The sequence below is a fragment of the Calonectris borealis genome, chromosome 5 (genome assembly GCF_964195595.1).
Source record: "Calonectris borealis chromosome 5, bCalBor7.hap1.2, whole genome shotgun sequence".
Lineage (NCBI taxonomy): Eukaryota > Metazoa > Chordata > Aves > Procellariiformes > Procellariidae > Calonectris > Calonectris borealis.
This window is the reverse complement of record NC_134316.1, coordinates 37,923,310-37,945,314: the sequence shown is the minus strand read 5'-3', so window position 1 is coordinate 37,945,314 and position 22,005 is coordinate 37,923,310. Positions and strand designations below refer to the sequence as shown.

Sequence of the window (22,005 nt, the reverse complement as noted above, 5' to 3'; positions counted from 1 at the left end):
ATAGAACTGAAGGGAGAAATAAGTATTTCTCTTAGGAGAGACATTGCTAATCAAGCAAAAAAAGGCATTTGAAATATCCAAGAAATGCAAGTATTTTATTTTCTACAATAAATATCCCTGGACAGATTAAGTTGCCAAAGGCTGAACCTTGGCATTTAGAGGTCTTGTTTACCTTATCTAGAGGAAAAAAAATAGTCAACAAGGAAAGGAATAGTTTCACCTGTGCAGCTGCATTCTGGATGTGAAAACAGCTATTAGTTGTTTATAACAAGTTCTATTGTTAAGCTGTTTGTAAACCTGATTTAGGGTACATTAGACATTAAAAATGTAAAATTCATTGAAATATAAGTGGTTTGGGAAGGCACTAAAGCCACCTAAATTTAAATTTATGCAGGGTATGTAGGTCAAAAATTCTCTGACCAATGTACCAGTTTCTTTTTTAAACTTCTGTAACTCACTCCAATTTTATTCAAACTGAAATATATGCATGTCTTGTAATGCCCCTATAACACTGTGTTGGGACACTGGATTTGCATTGACTTACCAAAGCCACTTTTTGCCACACAAGATGTAACTTTATTTCTCCTTTATCTAAGAGCTGACTATACCCGGCTCAAAATCCCCAAACTCCTAATTGCTATTTTCAACACAAGAGGATTTGTCTGCAGACAATGTTTAGAATAAGCAATCATATCTGCCCATCAAACTTACGGGGAACTGCAGAGGCAAAGCGATCCACTTCGTTATTCATAAGTCGCTGCCGCAATTCATTTTGGCCGCAGTTCTGTGGGCCGATCAGAACAATAGGCCGTTTCCTATTTGCTGGTTGATGATACAGTGACATTTCCTCGTAGGTCAAAATTTCCTCATTGTCGTAATCTTGAGAGAGAAACAATAAACAGTCACAACATACTTCACTGCTAGTTGCATTTATTGCCTGCCATGCGGTATCAAGTTTCAGGCAGCTCCTGACTCTCTGCCCAGCATCTAACCGCGAGTCACCAAAGCAACAGAACCCCAAAGATCATCACTTGCCCAGTAAGATAAGGCTTTTTTTCCCCCTTTCTGGAGAAAGAAAATGCGTTTCCACTTATTACTGATTTAAGTAGTAGCACAAACTCAGGAAACAACTTTCTTGCCAAGGAACAAGTTTCTAGTACAAGAGTAACACTTTATGCCTAACAACAACAAAAAGCATCATCCTAATCCCAAAGTACTTCTCTAAGAATATAGTATAAATAGCCTACAAACTCTCTGTGGAGAAATTTTCCATTTACTAAACTTAATTATGCAGAGTGAGATGATATTACAAAACCATAATAAATTGGTTCATCATTGTAAAATTATGAGTGCTTCCATGCCGAAAAAGCTATCTGTTTTTTTACCCCATCATCTGGTCTTTATTAAAGGCACTAAATGACCCTACAAATTCTGCCACCTCTTTTACATCTTTCATTAAATGCTATTAACAAACCATACTACTGCTCCCAACAGAACATCATCAGGCAGTATTTCTAACATCATATCCTGAATTCCAGCATTCTTTTCACAAGGCTATTTGTAGAATCTTTTATAGTCGCTTATAAGCGCACACACTGTGCAAAAGATGTTGCTTACCATCATTTTTATTTGCATTGTATAAAACCTTTTTCCGTTTCTTTTTGTTTTTCTTCGCACACCAGAGTTTTCCTAACCAAAATAAAAATAATCACAATCAAATACCATACAGAAAAAAGCTTCCTATCCCACCCACTATCTGGATCTTTAAAGTGGAGAATTTATTCTGTAGTTTTGAAAAGGCATAATATTCTTCATTTCATTACAACGTTTTGGTATACTAAGCATGTGTTGCAGGCCAAGGATTTCAACTGAGTCACAGCAGATAAAATTCTAAGAAAAAAGAGGCTTTCCAAATTCCCCTACATCATCCTAATGACATTGCACATAGTTATGAAAAAAACATGTGATTTATATAACAAAGTGCTAAATTCAGACCTGTATTTACATGAAGAATTTCAAAAAATCATCCCACTTGTATCACAAAAATGGAAGCTTTTTCTACAACTCTATAATGACAAGGTTCCAGATATCACTAATTAGCACCTCTAAGAGTTAGATTTTTTTTTTGCCTTGGAAAGCATATATCCAACCTGATTTTTCTGGCTCCTTGTCTTCTTCTATGGTTTGCTTCATTGCTTCTCTTTGTTGCTGAAAACTTTTTCCTTAATGCATTTAAAAAAAAAGTACAAAAGCAGTTAACATTTAGAAACCATTTCCATACTTTTTTAACAATTATTTACTCATTTTACTTTTTCCTAAGCTTTTACATCTCTGAAGGTTCTAGTAGAATATGACATAAGAGAAATGTAAAAAGAGAAATTGAAATTGCTGCGAAGCTTGTTTATTGCTTCGAAAATATTTTAATCAATACAGACAGCAGAGCATTTGTACTATTCTGGACTGTTCTGCCTGAAAAATTGAAACTACTGGAAAGACTACATTTCGCCACTATGATGATATGGTTTTCTAATAATTTTTGTATGTTAAATGTGTTCTATTTATACTAAATCTTTTGAACTTCAGCTTGAAAAAGATTAGCCTGTATTTAAATCAGTGTTCCTCTCAACTTACTCAAATGTCATAAAGTAACAGTGTGGTATTCTATGGAATTTGAAAAGTCTTTTGTTCACTGTGTTTAACAGATCAGAAGATCTTTAATGGACTAGAGTGCAGTACATATTTCAATGCAAAAATTATATATTGACTTCAGTGCCTGAAAACCCTATTACTGAAAGGCCCCTCAAGTTAGAAAGGAAGCATGACTGTTACAAATAACTGAAGCTCTTTGCTAAGTGAAAACATGCAGAAAAGTTACCACAAAAGAGATATATTTTCCAAATATACTATTTGATATAGTAAGAAACCTAACAGCTGCTCTCATCTCCAGAGAACAAGGAGGCTGAAGTCCCACATTTCTGCCGTAGCCAGCAGAGGGAACTCTGAATCCACAGAGTCCCCAAGGTGGAGGAATAAAGGAAGAGGAGAATAGCTCTTGAAAGGTGAACCGCAGTGGAAGCAGTAGCTTTACTCTGCATTTAACATCTATACATGGAGATGCCTCTAAAAGGCAACCAACAGTGAGCTCTGTTGCAAAAGGTTCAAAGTCACAGATATTTAAGGCAATGAATATTTAAGGGTATATGAGTCTTTGAAAACCAGAATATTGCCCCTACGGCTATGGGAACAACTGGCTGTCAAGCTTTTTCTAGAGCTTTATTTACCAGGGATAAGGCCTGCCAATGGCTGATTATCTTCATCTCCATCTCTGTAAGCTTGCCACCAGTTTGGATCTTCTTGGCTGATCACATGGAGTATATCTCCTTTTTGAAAAGATAGGCCTAACTCTCGGCAAGGGACGTAAGGGTCATCAGAGGGATCATAGTCAAAATGCGCTTTCACATGTATCTGCGGAAGATGAAATGGAAAAACAGAGGAAAAAAAACCCTGTGACTTCTGAAGAATTACACCCCATCTTCCTGTGACTGCAGTGGAGCTCCGATATATAAAACCACCAAGACCCTATAAAATGGAAACTTTATCTGGGGCATATAGGAGATACTGGAATGGAATCATTACCTAGCTTAGCAACGGAAAAGACACAGTTGTGCTAGGTTGGAGATAAAGGCCTGAATTTAACTCTTGTTAATTTTAAAGTCTATGCAATTTCCTCACCATTTTAGGAGGCAAAAAATCCCTGAGCTACTCATTTAAGTTCTTTGCATTCAAAAAGTACCAGAGATATTCTAATTTGTTTACAATACCTAATAAATACACAGATTGAAACCCATTTGCTGGGCTTTAGGTGAAGTTTCACTTGTAAAATATTTTACTTTGTCACCAACCATTAACGGTTTTGTTTGGCTGTGATATAAATCTGTGCATTCTTTCTTCAAACTGTTAAAGCTATCTTAAGAAAAGTATGTTAGCTAAAAAGATAATGAACAAAGTTTCCCGTATACAAACTTTTCCTCCCAAAGCATATTTGCAAGTTCCATCAATCCAATTTTTTATATATATACACACACACACACACACATATATATATGTAAAAATAAGAGAAATTGAGAATTTCAAAATAGAATTTCAGAAGCACAGGTAGTTCTACTTTTATAATTTCTTACTGTTTTAGAAACTGAATTAAAATCATACTAAGAGTTTCAGCTTAACACCACCGATCATTTTCAATAGTTAATTCAGGTGTTAGTCTGGTAACAATTAAACCAATTTAAACGATTAAGTTTTGTTTTTGTTCCACAATGTAAATGACCTACAGAAGAACTTTCTACACATTACTGGAAAAACAAGGTATGTACCACCAAGAACTTATGTAGAGCTACTTACAACTGTCTCCTTCGCAGGAGGTGGCTTGCTCTGCTGACTGGGAATCAACACAAAGGTCAGAGTACCATGCATGTCAGCCTGAGACAAAAAATAGAGTCTTCATTTACAGTATCAAAATATGGCTTAAGGTTAAGAATTTTAATAAATAACATATTTTAGAAAATGCTTCAAAAATTCCCATAAAAGGCAGTTCCTAACAGCACATCATCTACCCCTTAATTGGTTTAAAAGATATAGTACAGATACAGATGCAGTGATTCAGTGACAGGCTAGAAAGCCAAATGTTGATACTCAGATTTTAAAAGCCTAGCATTCTTGGTTATACATAAACTATTTCTATTTGAAATGGAGCAGCTGCAATTCTGTCAAGCAGGGACTTAGGAGAAATGGAGAATAATATTCTGTTGTTCTGTTCCAAAAATACCAACAAGTACTTAATATCCATATTGCAATCAGCCTGCTAAGAAAGTAGAACATAATGCATGCCCCGGCTTTAAAGAATTCTTATTTGTTTGCATACTCTTGTATACACAGTGTGTTTGCACACATAATGAATATCTAGATAAAATGGCAGTGCCAACTCGTGACAAGGTCTACACGTGTCTCACTTCCTATACATCATTCCATGAACCGTAACACAACAATTTATGTTGCATAAAATCAAAGCATATGCATGTATCTCAAAAAATTCAGACCTAAGGCTTAAATAAAGTAACCATAACTGAGCATAACATGATTAGGCTGCAGGAAAGGAAAACACACGATTTTCAGTCAGCATGCATAGTCCCATGAGGAATGCATAGAATTTCATACTGATTATGTGAATAGTCTTGCCTTAAGTTATGTGCAGTTTATTATCATTTGAGCAGCAAGTGGTGAGGCAAAATTAAGAAGGAAAGTAATTTCCTTCTCCTGTGCTTGTTTTAAGTATTTTTTGGGGACTGAAGCATTTTAAAACTTCACTTCCACATTACAAAATACAAAAGACAACGTATAAAGAATTAAAAATATTATTTTAAATTAATGATTTTAAATATATATTAAAAACCCACAGAAGGGTTTTTTTAATTTATTTTCAGCAAATAATTTGCTCCTGTGTTAATGTATTGTGGTTTTATGTCTTTTATTCTGTAACTCTAGGTTGCAGGAGCTGCTCAGGAGCAGAACAAGCTCTCTGCGGAGAACTAAACTGCCAGAGTTGAATTATCTGTCAAGCATCTACAAAACACTCTTTTCAGAAGCATAGGAGTTAAGTAAATATGGCTTTAAAAAAAAAAATACAGATGGCAATGGAGACAGTTACAGAGTGTGGAGAATCTCAGATATCTCGGATCCAAAAAACACAGAGATTGAAGGCTCTTCAAATAATTATAAAAATCTTTTTAAATGGCTTAAAAAAAAAACCCAAAACCCCACACATTTCTGGCCCTACTTCCGTCCACTTGACCTCATTCCATGCATTAGCTGAAAAACTTTAACAGCAAATTTCAGAAAAAATCCAACTAAGGGTGGAAATTGTGCATTAAAAACTACAGTCTTACTGTAGCATGAGACAACTTCATCTATGGACATTGCTGCCTATTCTTCCTACAATAATGCAACCTACAGCAGAACCCAGGTCTTTGTCCTGATTTTGATTCATCTATAGAGCATAGATCTACTAAGTAATTCAAAGATTTACTAAATGTATTTCTCATTTTTTTTTCCCCAAAGACCTTATTAAATAAGTGTTAGTAGATATTTCAAATGCTTTGTATCAAAGTTATAACTTAACTTTAAAAAAAATTTGTCATTTTCGTCTCTTTTCACTTTGACAGAATGGTCTTGCCTGCTACAATCAGACCAAAGATTCATAGTCAGGTTCCAGGTGTCCCATCTTGGACACTGATCAACAGCAGGTGCCAGGGAAAAGCATGAGAAAAGAGCAATATTGGGCAACAGAAAATACTGGTAATTCCCAGCTTTTGATATTCTACCTCACATCACAGGGCCTTTGAGAGAGAGTACCTCTGCATTTACTAGTTCCTGGTGGATTTCTTGCCTGTTTTGACGAGCTGCTTTTGAACTGATGTATAATTTTGTCATGAATGGTAGAAGTGTAATAAACAGAAAAATGTCTGTGCTGGTAAACTACTAGGCAAAAGGGTTTTTATCAGGAGGTAAGAAGTCTAGTCATGTAAAGGTCCCGTGTGATACAATTTGTGGTGGGTTAAGTCTGGCCAGCAACTAAGCACCCACCAGCTCCTCACTTGCTCCCCTTTCCCAGCAGGATGGAGAATCTGAAGACCAAAAGCAAGAAAAACTCACGGGTCGAGGTAAAGACAGTTTAAAAAGTGAAGGGAAAAAAACCCAACCCAACAAGTGATGCAAAGGCAATCACTCACCACCCAGTTTTTATTGCTCAGCATGATGTTATATGGCATGATATATCACTGTGGTCAATTCGGGTCAGCTGTCCCAGCTGTGTCCCCTCCCAACCTCTTGCTCATCCCCAGCCTACTTGCAGGCATGAGAGTGAGAAACAGAGAAGGCCTTGACACTGTGCAAGCACTGTTCAGCAATAGCTAAAACATTGGTGTGTTACCAACGCTGTTTCAGTCTAAAACCAGCCTAAAACACAGCATATAAGCTGCTATGAAGAAAATTACCTCCATCCCAGCCAGACACTACCACAAAATCACACAGCCATGCATTTATTAACTGTGGACTCAACCAGAGACAAAGATGAAAAACCATGGCTTTTCAGAGCTAAACAAAGTTTTTCTTAGAAATCATTAAAAGCAAATCTCAAGATGATAGCTTGACTCTTCCACATTTCTAGGCTTCATTTTTGCAGATAACTGCCATTATACTTATATCGTATTATACATCAGAAAGAAAACTTGAAATGGCCCTCCACATATAAACGCTAGCTATCAGAATGAAAATACTTTTAAACTAATGCTAAATATGAGCACAAATGACAAGCTGAGCCAACAGGCTTCAGTCTTATGAAATGAGTATTTTTTGCAGGGAAAACAAGAAGTGTCCAACTCACCAACAAGTCAAAAACTTCATTAACATCTTTTCCACGAATTTCAATACCATTAATCTCCAGAACTTCATCCCCTTCATGTAACAGCCCACTCTTCTCTGCAGCACCTCCTTTCACTATTCGACTAATGATAACAGAATCCATTTCATTGCGAACAGTAGCACCCTGTGTGGTAGCAACACATTCTAAATTTATTATATATATATGAAACTCAATGCCATCTATTGTATATATTCCAAGCCAGTGGAGAAACATTTCTGTGTTGAAAGAGAATGCAAGTAACAGCTCAGATGCGTACACCCAATGCTCCAGTTTAAAAAAAACACTGCTTAATTTCTTTAAACTGCACTAAAGATTGAAGAATTGAATTGCTCCATACCATAAGACTCATGATTTTTTAAAAAACGTTTTCCTAAGGAAACACTTATTTGAAAGATGCAAAATAAAAGATGAGAGTTGCTAACCCCACCCCCCACCCCCCAAAAAAAAACCCCTGTGGTTGGCACAAGGCCATAAGCTTCCTTGCAGCAAAGCTTGGGATAGCGACTTCTGTCAAGAAGTCCTGTCCAAATCCGCGCTGACAGAAGTTGTACAGATTCTAAATGGTAGTATGGCTACTGCTATATGAAGATACCCACAAGTTTATCGTCTGTGACTGTTTCTCATTTTGGAGGGAAAGAGAGTGTTTACAAGTTAAATACCACCTCCACATACAAATTCCAAAAGTTTCATAGCAATTTTCAAAGGACAAAAAAGCTTACGTCCTTTATATATAACTGAGTGAGTATCAGTACTTACCAATGGAATATCCCGAGCTTTCTCAATGCGAACTATTTTAACTGTCTCCCCTCCGTACACGCCAACATTTTCATAAATTTTTTCATCTGTCACAGGCTCTGGTTGCATTTCTTGTTCCGCAACCTTATCATGAGCCAGTAAAAGTGCCTAGTGTTAAACAAAATCAGCTCAGTTACAGAAAATTTCACACTTTGTACGTATACAAAATAGTAGAGTTCAATGAAATTCTGCAATTTGAATAGTCTTTGGAGGTTACAGAATATTGCAAACTGACTCAAGCAATAAAAAAAGATCATTTATCACAGCTACGCAGCACCTACTGCTACATACTTTCCAAAACCTTCCTTTCAGATTAGAAAAGAATAAAAAAGCAATTTTGAACACACAACTATGACTATATTTAGAGCTTCTTCTTCCTAAAAAAACAGACATTGGTTTACTATATATGTGACTGAGGATACAGGCATAAGAAATTACTGCAGTGAAAACTGCTCATGGATTGACAACATCACCACAGGACAAAATTTCCTTTATGCACCCTACTGTAAGCATAAAACAGCTGCCAAAGAAAAAAAACATAGATAAGCAAAGCAGCTGGTGCTGCCCTGACCCTACTGATCTACTGCTACATTGTTTATGTGCAAATTACCCTGTAATACATGTAGAATGTAGCAAGGGCTGAATACAATCATGCACTACACTTGATTAGAAGTTTCCATTAGTTGCTGGAAATTGGAAACTTCTTACCCTAGAAAAATAGTAAGACATTTGCACAGTTGAAGAATAAAATTTGGCCCAGTCAGCCCAAAACATTTGCAAAAAATAATTTATACTGAAAACAGCATCAAGAAATACCTCCCGTAGGTTAGAAGTTCCATTTTGGTTTACCTGCATGTGAGGGGCATTCAGCAAAGCATTAAGCTCCTGCCCATCCTTATGGTGACTGGGTTTCAAAACACTCTGTACCTAAAAAGAAATCAAATAGCAAAACTCAATCTACTCAGTGATTTATCAATCCTCCCTCCCTTACTCAAGCACAAACCCCTTGTTGCAATTATTCATTTTACTGAAAGTAAAGTATATCCACGTAATTATTACACTGACTGATTGAGCTTAATCTGGTACACACTAGGAAAACATGCAATCAGACCACAGGACTACTCCAGCATATCTTGTCTCAGTAATTAGCTACCAAATTAAAGCTGGTATCCAGTGCATCACACAGATTTGTCAATACTAGACACTGGCAAGTTGCTCAGCTACCACAAAGATGCACACAAAAAAAATTAAAACTCTAGAAAGGAACACGATAGTGAAATCAGTCACAATGAAGTCTATTATGTGAATATGCTGGGTCTTTTAAAATGGACTAATTTCTCATTAACGTGAATAGCCTCCCTTTACCTTAAAAGCAGATGGTTTATTTTTACCCAAATTATTTCCACCAACAGCAAGACTAAAGATTCCAAGACAGGTTTTGCAATGCATCCTGAAGCCCCTGCCTCAGAAAGCATACGAGTCAAAACTTCAAAAGGCCCCAGAAAGCCAGGTTTCTTTGGCTGATTCCAAAATAATCCACATTAACACAAGGACAGTTTTTGCTCATGCAGCTTCAGTTGCCTAAAAAGGTTTGCCTTCTCATACAGTTACCAAACATGCGTTGCCATCATCTCTTACAAATATTAGAAAATCCTGGTATGCTTATAGAGAAAGCCAGGAACAGGGAAGTCCCTCGTATCTAAAAGTGAGACTGAAGAAGATACTTCCCATAGCCATTATCCTCTGGCCTAATCTGACCAAAGGCACACAAGTCCAAAAGCACAAATGAATCCAGAGACATCAAGAGTAGATTATACTTACCAGAGCAGCAGCTTTCTGTGGGATGGAAAACATTTTTTTCAAGAGCTTTTTACTCTTAAGGATGAGATAGTGTGACATAACAGAGAATCAAGAAACCAAAAGTTCCAAAGTGAAAATAATTAAGCTTTTTGTGTGATCTAACAATATCTAGATGTCTGAAGAGCCTCTATCTAATGAGCAATTTTCTACAGAAATGCTGACAACATTCTTGGGTGCTACCAGATGACTGCACTGAAAACAGTAAAGATACTTTTAAATTCTAGCAGAAGCCACTAAGTGAACCATTCCCAAGGGGCAAGTTCCTTACATTGCCAACCAACCACTGTCACATGGAACAAGATCCTGGGCTTAGCAATAAACCTGGACAACCTCCAAAAGCCTTCCGACATCCCTAGAACATGCCTTATGGTGAACAAACCTAATATAGCTTAGAAAAGTCAAAAAGAAGCCAGATTTAAATAAGTTTTTTACTGATTTCTTTAAAACCCTAGAGAACAGAAAGCATTCAGCTTCATACAGGCCTGACCTCAGTCATACCTCTGAACTGGCCAGGAAGCTATTATCCCTGGCTTAGCCTGAATTTTGGGATGCCATATAGCAGACAGAGCACTGTAAAGGATATATTTCACTAACAAACTTTTCCTCTGTGTTGAAAGAAGAGATTCTTCTATACAAAATACTTTCTCATAGAGGTTTACTTATGGTCTCTAACTTTCAAGGGACTTTCAGTTCCTCTCTTGATGAAGCTACAAGAAGATTTAAAGCCTTATTTATCCAATCTTTATGACCCTTTTACAGGAAAACCTACTCAGAAAGCAACTTAGAAGTCCTGCAAGTAAGACAACCTTTTGAATGCAAGGTCAGAGGTTGGGGATTTGACAGGGGAAAAGCAAGCAACCAGGCCCAACCAGTCATTCTGTGTGCGGTGAATATCCTTCAAGTTGAATTTCTGCTTTGAATAATTTAATTATTCAGAACTTTAATAGCTGCTCCCCCCCCTTTTAAAAGAAAGAAACATTTATTATTTGCTTATTTAATGAAGCGCTAGAAAAGCTCCAGGCTGCTATATAAACCACTTATTACACCAGTATTGCCGCATGCCAGATTCCTTTGTTACTCGTGGTAACGCATCCCAGTTTTGTAGGCTGTCATTCCAGAAGTGACACACTACAGATAGCAAGGGCAATCCACACTAAATATGTGGCAATAACAGTATTTTCTTAACTCTTCAGCCTAGCTTTTATTGTTAATTACATTAACTTTAGTCCAAGCAGCCCCCCAAAAGCTATCAATTTGGTTTCATTATAAACACCTGTGGAGGCACATGGTGGAACGATATTAAACATTCAGAATTTAACCGCACCTGCAAAATCCTGTTGTTGTTTACTCTCAGGTGAGCAGGACTGTCAGAGGGAATATACCTACACATTGTAATGCACTTACACCAGAAGTTACAAGCTTCCAGTGCACCCTCTCAAAAGTACTGATCTAGTTTAATTGCCTGCACTTGCTGAAGTGAACAGTAGCAAGTCTGAAACCTTTAGAAACATAGCCTATATAAATTGAGCCTATTAAGTATATTGAATAGCAAGAACATCTTTAAGGTATTTGATATGTGCTGTTACAGGCCAAAAATTACAAACTGTCTTGAATGCTGCATCAAATATTCTTACAAGGTCAAGATTCAGACCATGTTCCCATAATCCTTGCCCCCATCTTGGTCAAGTTTAAATGGATTTAAAATCAATTTAATTGCACTTGATGTTAACTGTCTATTTTTATTTAAGAATTGGAGTACACCACATTACATGAAGATTAGCTCTCTAAAATAAATTCCTTAAGCTCAAATGCTTCATTCCACCTTTTTAATGCAATTAAAGTTTCTTTTAAAAAAACCAGAATAATCTTGAGTTGTTGGTGCCTGGTTATCAGAACCAGTGGGAAAAGTTAACTGCACAAGTGTACCACTAATTTTAAGAATTTCCTAAAGAGGACTAGAAAATAAAAATGTACCATTCCACTCTCATGTGTTGTTAATAGTTACAAAATTCAAAATAAAAAAAAGTTTTCACAACACACTGTTCATACACATTATGTTTTATAAAAGCAAATCATCAATTAAAGAGTAAATGAAAACAGATTTTTTGAATTAAGTTCAGTGTAGTAAATGATAATTCCCCCAAACACACTTCCAAAAGTGTAGTTTAATTAATGTAATATTAATTTTTCCTTTTTTTTTTTAAAAAGGGAGGATGTTTCATGTTGCAATATGAAATTGTGTTGCAAACTCTCTTTTCCTGTTAGAGCTACAGAAGCATGTGCTCTAGAACAGGTTCTCTTTCACACGATAAAGCCTCAAACAAAACATATCTGTAGCTTTAAATTAGGACACGCACTCCAAAATAGTTTGAGTTGTACACTGTCACTGATGACCTGTCCACTAAAATATGCACATTAGCATTACCTGTCATTTAAAATTAATGTTATGCATGTATCTGCTATTTTTCTTTCTTGTAATATCTTGTGGCTTTTATCATCAAGGTGTTATCAGTTTCTTAAATCCAGGCTTTTGCAAGTGTCTTTTCAAAAACACCCTGAAGTAAGTAAACGAACTGCTTTCTGGGGGAGCTTCCCACGCCTATGTTCAGGGATGGAAAAAACAAGAGACACAACCAAAAATCACAGTACAAGAAAAAACCTGGGCAGGCAAGATAGACACTTTGTCAGGGTAAAACAAAAACCAAACCAACTTTTCCTAAAGCAAAAATAATTTCCTCCCGTATTGCTACCATAACAAATACAGAAGCCTTTCCAAAAGGAATAAAGGATCTGAAAAACGAGCATAAGATCTATTAGGCAAGACCAGGAAGTACAGAATGATGTGAATGGAGGCCTCAAGGTGTTCCTCTTGAGACACTTCTGTCAGTCACAGAAATATTTCCGGCTTGATCATTTCAGGATGCTATTTAACATATTGCAAAATAAAGTCACTTAAATACACCAGAAGCTGAATCACCGAGAAATTAGATTACATCTGAAAATGGGAACGGACAATATATGCAATATATTGACTTTTCAGGAATTTCAAGGCTGGACAAGACAGGGATGAGAGATGAAGAATCAAAACGAGTGCAGGAATATGTTTGCCTTGTATGTAATAGTCTCCTGGGTGATGACAAAATTCCATTGGTTTACAAATTTTAGATTAAAGAAATATTTTCTTTATGATTCCTTCATGGATTGCTAAGAGATACAAAACTGGCTTTACGCCACCTTCTGATTTTAGGATTTACCAAATCACCTGAAAAAAAAAGACAGGAATGTGTTGGGAAGGTGAGGGGTAGGGAAGATGCGGAGGAATATGGAAATTTGAAAACAGACCTAGAGTTTTCCTAGGTATATTTTCTTCTTGGACACTTCTATTAAGCAGCAAATAAAAGGACATCATATCCATAAAGGGGAAAAAACAGCTTTCTTAAGAGATAAATCTGTAACATCCTATATTATAAATGAAGATTCAAAAAACTCTGGCTTGTACCTGAATGAAATCCCAAACTAGGCCTGTGTAAAGTGGCTGTTTGGGGAAATAGTTTACAAACAGAAGTTAACTGAAGAGGTTCCTTCAGACTCGCAGACATCGAAGAAGCCTGGTGAGGATCTACAGCAGCCTACAGGCTGATGAATAAGCCAGAGGGAAGCTCATATGTAAAATACTCCCACCTGGTTTTGGCACAGCCTTACTGACAAACCTAAACAGGAAAATCCTGAGCTGCAGTTTAATCAGCAGACTGCACCTTTAGATAACATTTAAATAATGTCCCTCAAGAATCAGTAATTTCTTCTGCAAAAGAACTTCAGGTTTGCTACAATGCTGTTTTCCTTGACTTACAAGGTTTAAAAAAAAAAAAAATCAACTTGCTGCCATACTGAAATTGGAGTGATGTGCCTTTAGGCAACTGGAGAATGGCTATATACTGGCTCAGGTACTCCAACTGGTGTACCTAAGCCAGTTTTGAACAGGTAAGTTTGGTTCACTGGGTGCTAAATGTTGGAGCATTTACCCAGCCTCTGGATCTGGCTTTTGCTGAACACTACAGTGCTACGCTTGCACTGATACTGGTATTCAAGCTAGCTAGTTTAAAGTTAACAAGTGTATATCCGTACAAAGTGTAGCCACACTTCACCGCAATATATACATGCACCAGGCCATGGAAAATGAAGATGAAGTTATTGAGCAACCCCTCAGAGGCTCTTAGCTGCATCCAGACACATGTGAAAACTCATTCTGTTCACAGCAACTTTGTATCTGATGAGTCTGCTGTAAATTACTACTAATGCTCATAAAGCTATTGTATACAGGTATTGCCCATTCTATATTCAAATGAATAAGCCTCAAATAAAGTACTTAATCTGGCTGAAACTGTAAAAGTATTTCAAACAGTTAAGATCTGACTGAAATGATTAAAGTTAAAAATCTTGCTCAAGTAAACTTCTAACAGTATACTTTAATAATTTCTAAAAGACGTATCAGATCTTGTAAAAGAGCTGTCATCTGTCAGACAAAAATTAAGTGAACCATCACAGCAGTAATTAAAACATTGAAATTAAGTAGTAAGGGATCTGTTGCTCACTTTAAAGCAGAATGCTTGTTTCCAGTATGGTTGTATTTTCAGAGATGCCTCCTAATTTAAGAACCATGGCTCAACTCAGAGGAAAGTCACAATAATAGAGAATGAATTCAATTCCTGAATGCTTGGAATAAAGAATACTGAAGGTAAAAGAGTTAGATTTTCATAACCACGCCCTTTTCCTATGTTTAAACATAGCACCTTTTCTGTTGCATATCTATCCATGCTAAAAAGGGAGTTCTTATCCCCAAAATATTTTTCTGGTTACTGCTTGGAAATCTGGAAAAACTGGATACAGCAATCAGTGACTATTATAATCCCTTTCATATTCAACATTCAATAACTCAGACAAGCTTGACAAGTACATATTTCAACAACAGCTATGATTACAGGTTTCATATATATCACAGAGATGCATACTGTACATACCTCTTGCGCTAGTTCTTGTGCATTGGAGATGAGAGGATATGGAGGGCTGGCTTTGTTCATGTGCACTGTAACAGCATTGTGTATCTTAAATGCATTCTGAAAATCAGTATTTTGAACAAGCTGTAAAATGAGAGAGATATCCTCTTGGCTCTGAGGGTCTACCAAAATGTGCTGGATATGCTTAAGAGAAGTTAACAGTTCTTCCACTTCTAGGTAGGAAATAACAAAACACAAATAAGGTACTAGTTAACAAGATTCATAAGTAAGTCATGTTTACATTAAGATTTTTACAAAAAATTTTTTTGCTGTTCAGTTTTTAATCAGCAATGATGTATGCAAATTTATTAGTTATCCATTATTCACTCTTACTTTTATTAGCAGAATGTATCTGAATCAAAAAAAGGACCCCAAGTCGGTAACGCTGATACACTGTTTAAATTTAAATTCCTGTTGCAGGAGCAGTTCTCCTCCAAAAGAAATCACCTATACGTAAAAAAATCCAATAATTGCAGCTCATGTATCGCTATATGGGAAAGAGGGACTATTTTGCAGTATGAAAATAACTCCTTTGCTAAACTAATGCACTGAATATTCACTGTTATTTTGATACATCTTTCCATATATATCTCTCTCAACTAAATATTGCTTACTTATAGAATGAGTGTTTGATAAGTAAACTACACTCAATTTCTAAACATCAAATTATGCTCAGTCTTAGCACATTAAAATAAAAAGGTAAGGATGAAAAACATAGCATCTGTGGTCAGAGTTCTGAAAGTCAGCTGCACCAGAAGAAAGTTCACATCTTTTACCTATGAAATTTATGAGTTCTGCTCGGACCATAAAATATTTTAACATATTTTAATAATCGGTTTATACATGTTTGCAGAATATTATACATGTACCACATCCTCAAGCTTCAAGAACTAATCTGGTGCTTCAGGGGTGCTTTTTAAAGACTGTCAACAAATTTACATTTTTTTAAACCAATCCGAATTTCTGTAAAATGTCACTTCTCAATATTAAGTACTTGAAGAAATCACTTAAAACAAGGAATGAGTCATACCTATAATGCATATAAACCCAGATAAGAAATCCTCAAGCAGACCAAAAAAACAGTGGCTGTTTTGAGCCTGAAATAATGTACACATTCTCACACATTATCTGAAAAAAATCTGTTCAGCCACGAGAGGCTCGTCAGCTATCTTTTATTTTAATAAATTCAAGTAAGCTAGAATTCTCAATCCTGGTATTTTTAAAAAATGAACAACAAAGAAAATCCCAAATTTTAAAATTGTCAATTGATACTGAGGTCAATCTCCCTTACTGGTATCAAAATATCACCTTTGAGAATTATTTTTAAGTTTTAGCAACCTTCATTTATTCATTATGAGCTAATTAACTAACATTAAAATAGGAATGCTATCACGACATTAGCTAATTTGCATTTTTTACATGAAAAATCACAGTAGATACTGATCACTAACAGATACATTCTGTCAAGAAGTTTCCTTTACCTGTTTTTAACCTCAAATTCATCAGCACACTGAACACAATGCTAGACTAAAACTTGTTGAGCACAAGGTTAAAATCGTTGATAAATGGACACATGAAAATCATAAAGCTAATAAAATATGTATTTCAAGTAAGTTTAATGGCTTTAATTTCGGACAAAGCATACCTACACATATGTTTTCAATTTTGAGTTTGCAAGTCAGTCTTCTGTATAATAAAAGGAAACAAACAATCCAGAGCTACTACTCTTGTCCTTTTACTGTCTGCAGGACAATTAAAAAAAAAAAAAAACAAACCAAAACAAAACCACAAAAAACCCCTCCAAAACCATTCCACACATGCTAAAAACATCCTACCCAGCAAAGGTCAAGGGCTTCTTCCTCTAACCACTAAGGAAACAAAGGGCAGTAGTACAAAAGCTGCACGGAAAGCTCAGATACCGGCTGTGCAGGATATTCCACAGGTGAAATCCAGTACAGCTCACAACACTAATTAAGGCAGCCAATGTCTCACTAGGGAACTGTATACACAATATACTGCCTATCACATAGGGGGGAATGCCATTCGGAGAGAAGGCTAAAGAACACTCTACAAGCAAGAATATTTGCTAAATAGGATGTTGTCAGCTAGCAAATGTCTTGCCTAGTGGAGTATGCAGAGTACCAAGGCACCTCAGCAACTGATTCTCCCGAGTCTGAGGAAGCGTACTATTTTCAAGCATTAAAAAAAAAAAAAAGTCGTGTAAAACAGTCAGATGTTACTGTAAAGTTCCTACTGATACCTGCTCGGTTAAAAAACACACCAACCCAAAATTCTGCTATTTGTCACTGTTACCGGATTCAAAAAACAGTGAGGCATTAAAGAACAACCTAACTTCTTCTAATTCTTCCTATGCATATCTTATTTTATTCAATTATTTCTGAATTGTCTATCCCCCCCCTTATATATCTGAGAATTCAAATACATACACACATATGTACACACACAATTCTTTCTAATACATATTCCATATAAGATATAAATACATATAGAAAGATAGACATCTTATTCTGTATCTATAATAAAGACGTCCTGTTCCTAGATGCCTCTACATCTTCTTTTCAGCACTTTGCTAGTTCCTTCTGTGTCGCCCTTTCTTACAAACTACCACAGCACTCTCCTCCCCGTATTAATTCCCTTCTACACTGAATCTTCATCTGTGCTGGATGCAAAAGCCCTATACAAAATTATTTTCCCCCACCATGAAACAGCAAATAAATACCCTCCTCATCACGATTCTAAAAGAGAAATAATGCCTGAAAGGAGTGAAATGAAATATTCCCCAAAAGCTAGCAATCCATTTCCTAGTCACTTGTTTATTAAAAAAACCCATATACATAAACGCACATACAAATCTGGCTTTACGCATGCCTAACTCTCTCTAGGTTCCTGTTTCTGAATTCTGAATCACAGATTAGATTTCGGTGCAGGATTTTTTTTGTTTGCTTTTGGTCTTTTTAAAAAAAAATAAATCCCAGGTAACAAAAGACTCCATCTCTAGACATTTCCTATTGAAAGGGTTGTCTTGAGGGAAAAAACGTTCAGTAAAAGACTAACATCTGCATTTACTCACAGAAAAATGTCAGGGTTGTTTTGCAGAACAAGTCCATTTTTTAATCGCAGATCAATTAGCAATCGACTACTTTTTTTTAAAGTCTTCTTTTACAAGAAGTGTTGCAGCCTTTTTTCCATTAGGCTATGAAATGGCTGGAATGTGACGAGCACTGTGCGATACACGCATTAATCAAAAGACTGCCGGGGCAAAAGTATGCAACTGCAGGGGAGGACCCGTGGTCACAGCCTAACATGTTAGATTAGAAAAAGAAGAAAAGAAAATAGTTGCTGTTTACCACCTTAAACAACAAGTTATGAACAGCAAGCTTAAATAGATATAATTGGCTTTATTATATGCCAGCACCAGTATCTTAATTCCCAAGCTTTTTAATATATCTCTAGAGTACTCTATGTGCTGGTACCAGCACTCTAACGCTCCACACGTTACTTGAATCACATGGCTAAGAAAAGTATTGTTTTATCCAAAACTATTTCTGAAGGCTTATTTATAATTATAACGTATTTATAAATAAGTCTTTATACTTATAAAACAAAAAGGTTTTATTAAAAGGTATAAAAACAAAAAATAGGCAGCTTTTCCCCTAAAAAAAAAAAAATCAATTTCACTGTAGCCACAAAAAGTTTACTTACATGAAATGTCAGTTACTCGTTTAACTAAATTAACTAAATTAGCTGAATGAACTGTAGCAAACAAAAAATTTTCTGCATTTTATAGAAGTATATTGCTGTCAAAAAGCCAGTTAAATACTTATATGCACATGTTCTAGGTGCGCAGAAAGTTATTTCCATTAAGACAGCTGTCTAAATCATATACTGTTTTGATAACAAACATGCCCTTTAGAATTGTTTTGATTAAGTGTCCTGTTTTATTTTTATAAATACAATCCAATTTGTTTAATCTAGTCTGCTTTTTTTTTTAAGATGAAAAGATTAAAGACTTGGCAAAGATCTGCCAAATTAGTTGTTGGCACTTATGAAACATTTTCAAAACTAAAAATACAGACAATCAGGTCAATATTCTCATTTAAAACACGTATCTTTAGCAGAAGCTCTATGTATTAACACACAAAAAAACAACCACAAAAAAGGAAAACTAAAATCAATATTTTAAAAAAGACTGAATAAGGGTCGTTTAACATCTCTATAATTCACTAGCACCTGCCCAGTTTTATTTGGGGTTCTCCTAACAAAGCTTAGAGATTTGTGAAAGTGTCTAAGCACTCTCACCTGGACAGCAAAAGTGGAAAGATGGAAATAGTCAGGAGCAGTGTAGATCAGAAATTCAGTATAACCAAACAAACTGCAAAAAATTTCACATACTAGCAGTTATTTTTTGGACAAAGTCATAGGCTAGCAAGTTTCTTGAAGACCAAAAAGTTGTATATGTAAATTTAAAAAAAATCCGGCCTTTCCAATTCAGGTATTAAGTATTAACAATAATGGACTCAAATCCTCTCTATGAAACCATATTATTTTGTAAGTGTGCACGCACGCGCATGCATATATGTATTCGTAAGGCAACATCCCTAGCCGTGACACTAATCAGGAACAGACAGCTTTCAGAATAAAAAACAAAAATTCTTCTTTTGCAATGCAGCAGAAGTGTCAGTTGTGAGAATGGTTAAAACCTTTTTTTTTTTTTTAAGTTTGCAACAACTCAACATCACCGTGGAGGTTAATCAAAAACAGCACTCTTGACAGGAGTGCTAAACTATTATAAATCCTCTCTTCTTAAATCTTAAGTCTACCTGATCCAAACTGTTACTATAATTCTCTCTGGCAAAGAAATAACATAGTATGTTTGTATGCCTGTCAATATTAAGTCATGACTTCTCTGATTGAAATAGATGCCTATGAAGCCCTAATTCAGCTCCCTGGTGCATATATGGATATATCATGATTTAGTCTAATTACATCTCCTAAAGCTCCTTGCCTTTCCAGCTTGAAGAACAGACCATATTCACTCAGCAAGCCAGTCAATACTTTTGCTCTATGCACATACTTTTGAGCCTTATTTACTGCAATTCAGAGTAGAGACAGACATCGTTAGTTTTCTGATTTTCATCGTATCTGAACACTAAGGGGATAAGGGGAACAGCTTTAGTTAAATCATGCAATTTACTACTGTGTTTTTACAAAATAAGCTGACTGCAGAACAATGACAAGACCCCAGCTTCGATTACAAAAGTGAAGAGGCGTTTGTCCTTGTGGACAAAACCATCCAGTCATTTTCCCTCAAGATGCATCTTATACCATACATAGCTATTTCCTAATTGACCTCTTTCCACATACACACCTCTATATTCTTGTCTCCAGTATTTGGTGTTTTTCTTCTTACATCAAGCATTCACACAATCCTAGCTTCCATTCACACCAATTTTCCCCCTTCTCTTCTTGCTGAGCCAAACCTAGTTTCCTCATTCCAGCTTTTCACAAATACTGTCTGTCTCTGACAATCTCAGCGTCCCCCACAGACTGTACCTGTTTTATCCCCACACTGAGAGATTTTCAAAATAGCCTTTTGTCATCACAGTAACTTCTCCACCATTGTCTCTCCTGTTCAAACAGCTTCAGTCTACCCCAGCTCCCTACTGGTTCTCAAGCTTGTCAGACCCATACTCATTACTCATTTCTCTCTTTCCTACCAGCTTCCATGCCTAGTTTCTTTGCCCAGTGGTTTCCACCTAGCCCTCTCTCCAAGTTCTCAGTATCTCTAGCATGAAACCTAGCCTCAGCTTTCTAATTCCAAGTCACTCTCTTTCCTCCCTTCTGTAGTTCCAATTTGTAATTCCTCCTGTAGTCAGTCTTCAGAGCTTTTAGCCACTGCGGCTAAGCAAGTCCCAACAGAAGTCACTTCTACTGTTTGACGTCAATCTTTGCATCTTCTGCTTTGTGTTCCCTCTAAGAAGAGAATTTCACAGTCAAATATCTAATACTTCATCAAGTGCAGAATCTGCTTCTTACAAAGAGATCTCTTGGACAGAAGCTGACAAGCCCTGCACGACACCAAGGTACACCTGCCTTGTTTGTAACTGACCCTGCTTTCAGCAGGAGGCTGGACATGACGACTTCCTGATGACCCTTTCAACCTGAATTTTCCTAAAGAGGGATTTGTACGATAAGGATTACCAGAGGTTATGGAATAGAGCCGTATTTTAGCAGAAATGTTGCTCAGGCACACAAATGCTACAGATGAAGCAAAAAAAAAAATCAGCAATTTGATAGCTATTTTTCACTCTGTGTTCTCTACTACCAGCCAATAGGAAAGAATAGCAACAATCTTTAGTGCAGCCCAAAAAAAAAGGCACCTTTTTAAAGCAGTCTGGATCTTAGAACAGGTATAGATTTGGAAATCTGAACTGGAGTCCTGCAAATTCCCAGTGCCCCTTTTTCACCCCAGTGACACACCACATTTTAGATAAAGAGATACTTATGTTTGAGGCAGAAAGGTTAGAAACTTTTTCTACACAAGCACAGTTGAAGCAATGACAGCTATGAAATGAACAATTTCATAATCTATTTCTTCAAAAATTACTAACATTACATTTTTATCAATGTCTAAGTGCCAAGGTAAGCAGATTTTCACTATCAACATCAATACTTTAAGAGAAAATGTAAATTATATTAGGTGACAATTGATAATGCAAGACAGCCAGAATAAGAAGCAGCCACTGGCATACATCTCTTTAAAATATTAAAAACTCTTGTGTTTTGATTTTAAATGAC

At 36.2% G+C, this 22,005-nt stretch overlaps 1 protein-coding gene across 9 annotated transcripts in view; it reads right to left on the bottom strand.

Moving 5' to 3' along the window:
• The window catches only part of PALS1 (protein associated with LIN7 1, MAGUK p55 family member), a 59,636-nt gene that overhangs the window by 6,745 nt on the left and 30,886 nt on the right, over positions 1-22,005 (bottom strand). For 6 of the 9 annotated variants that reach the window (XM_075151862.1, XM_075151861.1, XM_075151856.1 and 3 more), the window contains 9 exons: positions 15,151-15,363; positions 9,122-9,199; positions 8,234-8,380; positions 7,439-7,600; positions 4,402-4,479; positions 3,282-3,465; positions 2,151-2,222; positions 1,618-1,689; positions 712-879 (listed from right to left, as the gene is read on the bottom strand). In XM_075151862.1, coding sequence (XP_075007963.1) covers positions 712-879; positions 1,618-1,689; positions 2,151-2,222; positions 3,282-3,465; positions 4,402-4,479; positions 7,439-7,600; positions 8,234-8,380; positions 9,122-9,199; positions 15,151-15,363 — 1,174 coding nt within the window. The remainder of the gene's footprint in view (positions 1-711; positions 880-1,617; positions 1,690-2,150; positions 2,223-3,281; positions 3,466-4,401; positions 4,480-7,438; positions 7,601-8,233; positions 8,381-9,121; positions 9,200-15,150; positions 15,364-22,005) is intronic. The other 3 variants (XM_075151857.1, XM_075151863.1, XM_075151864.1) reach the window with 3 other exon arrangements.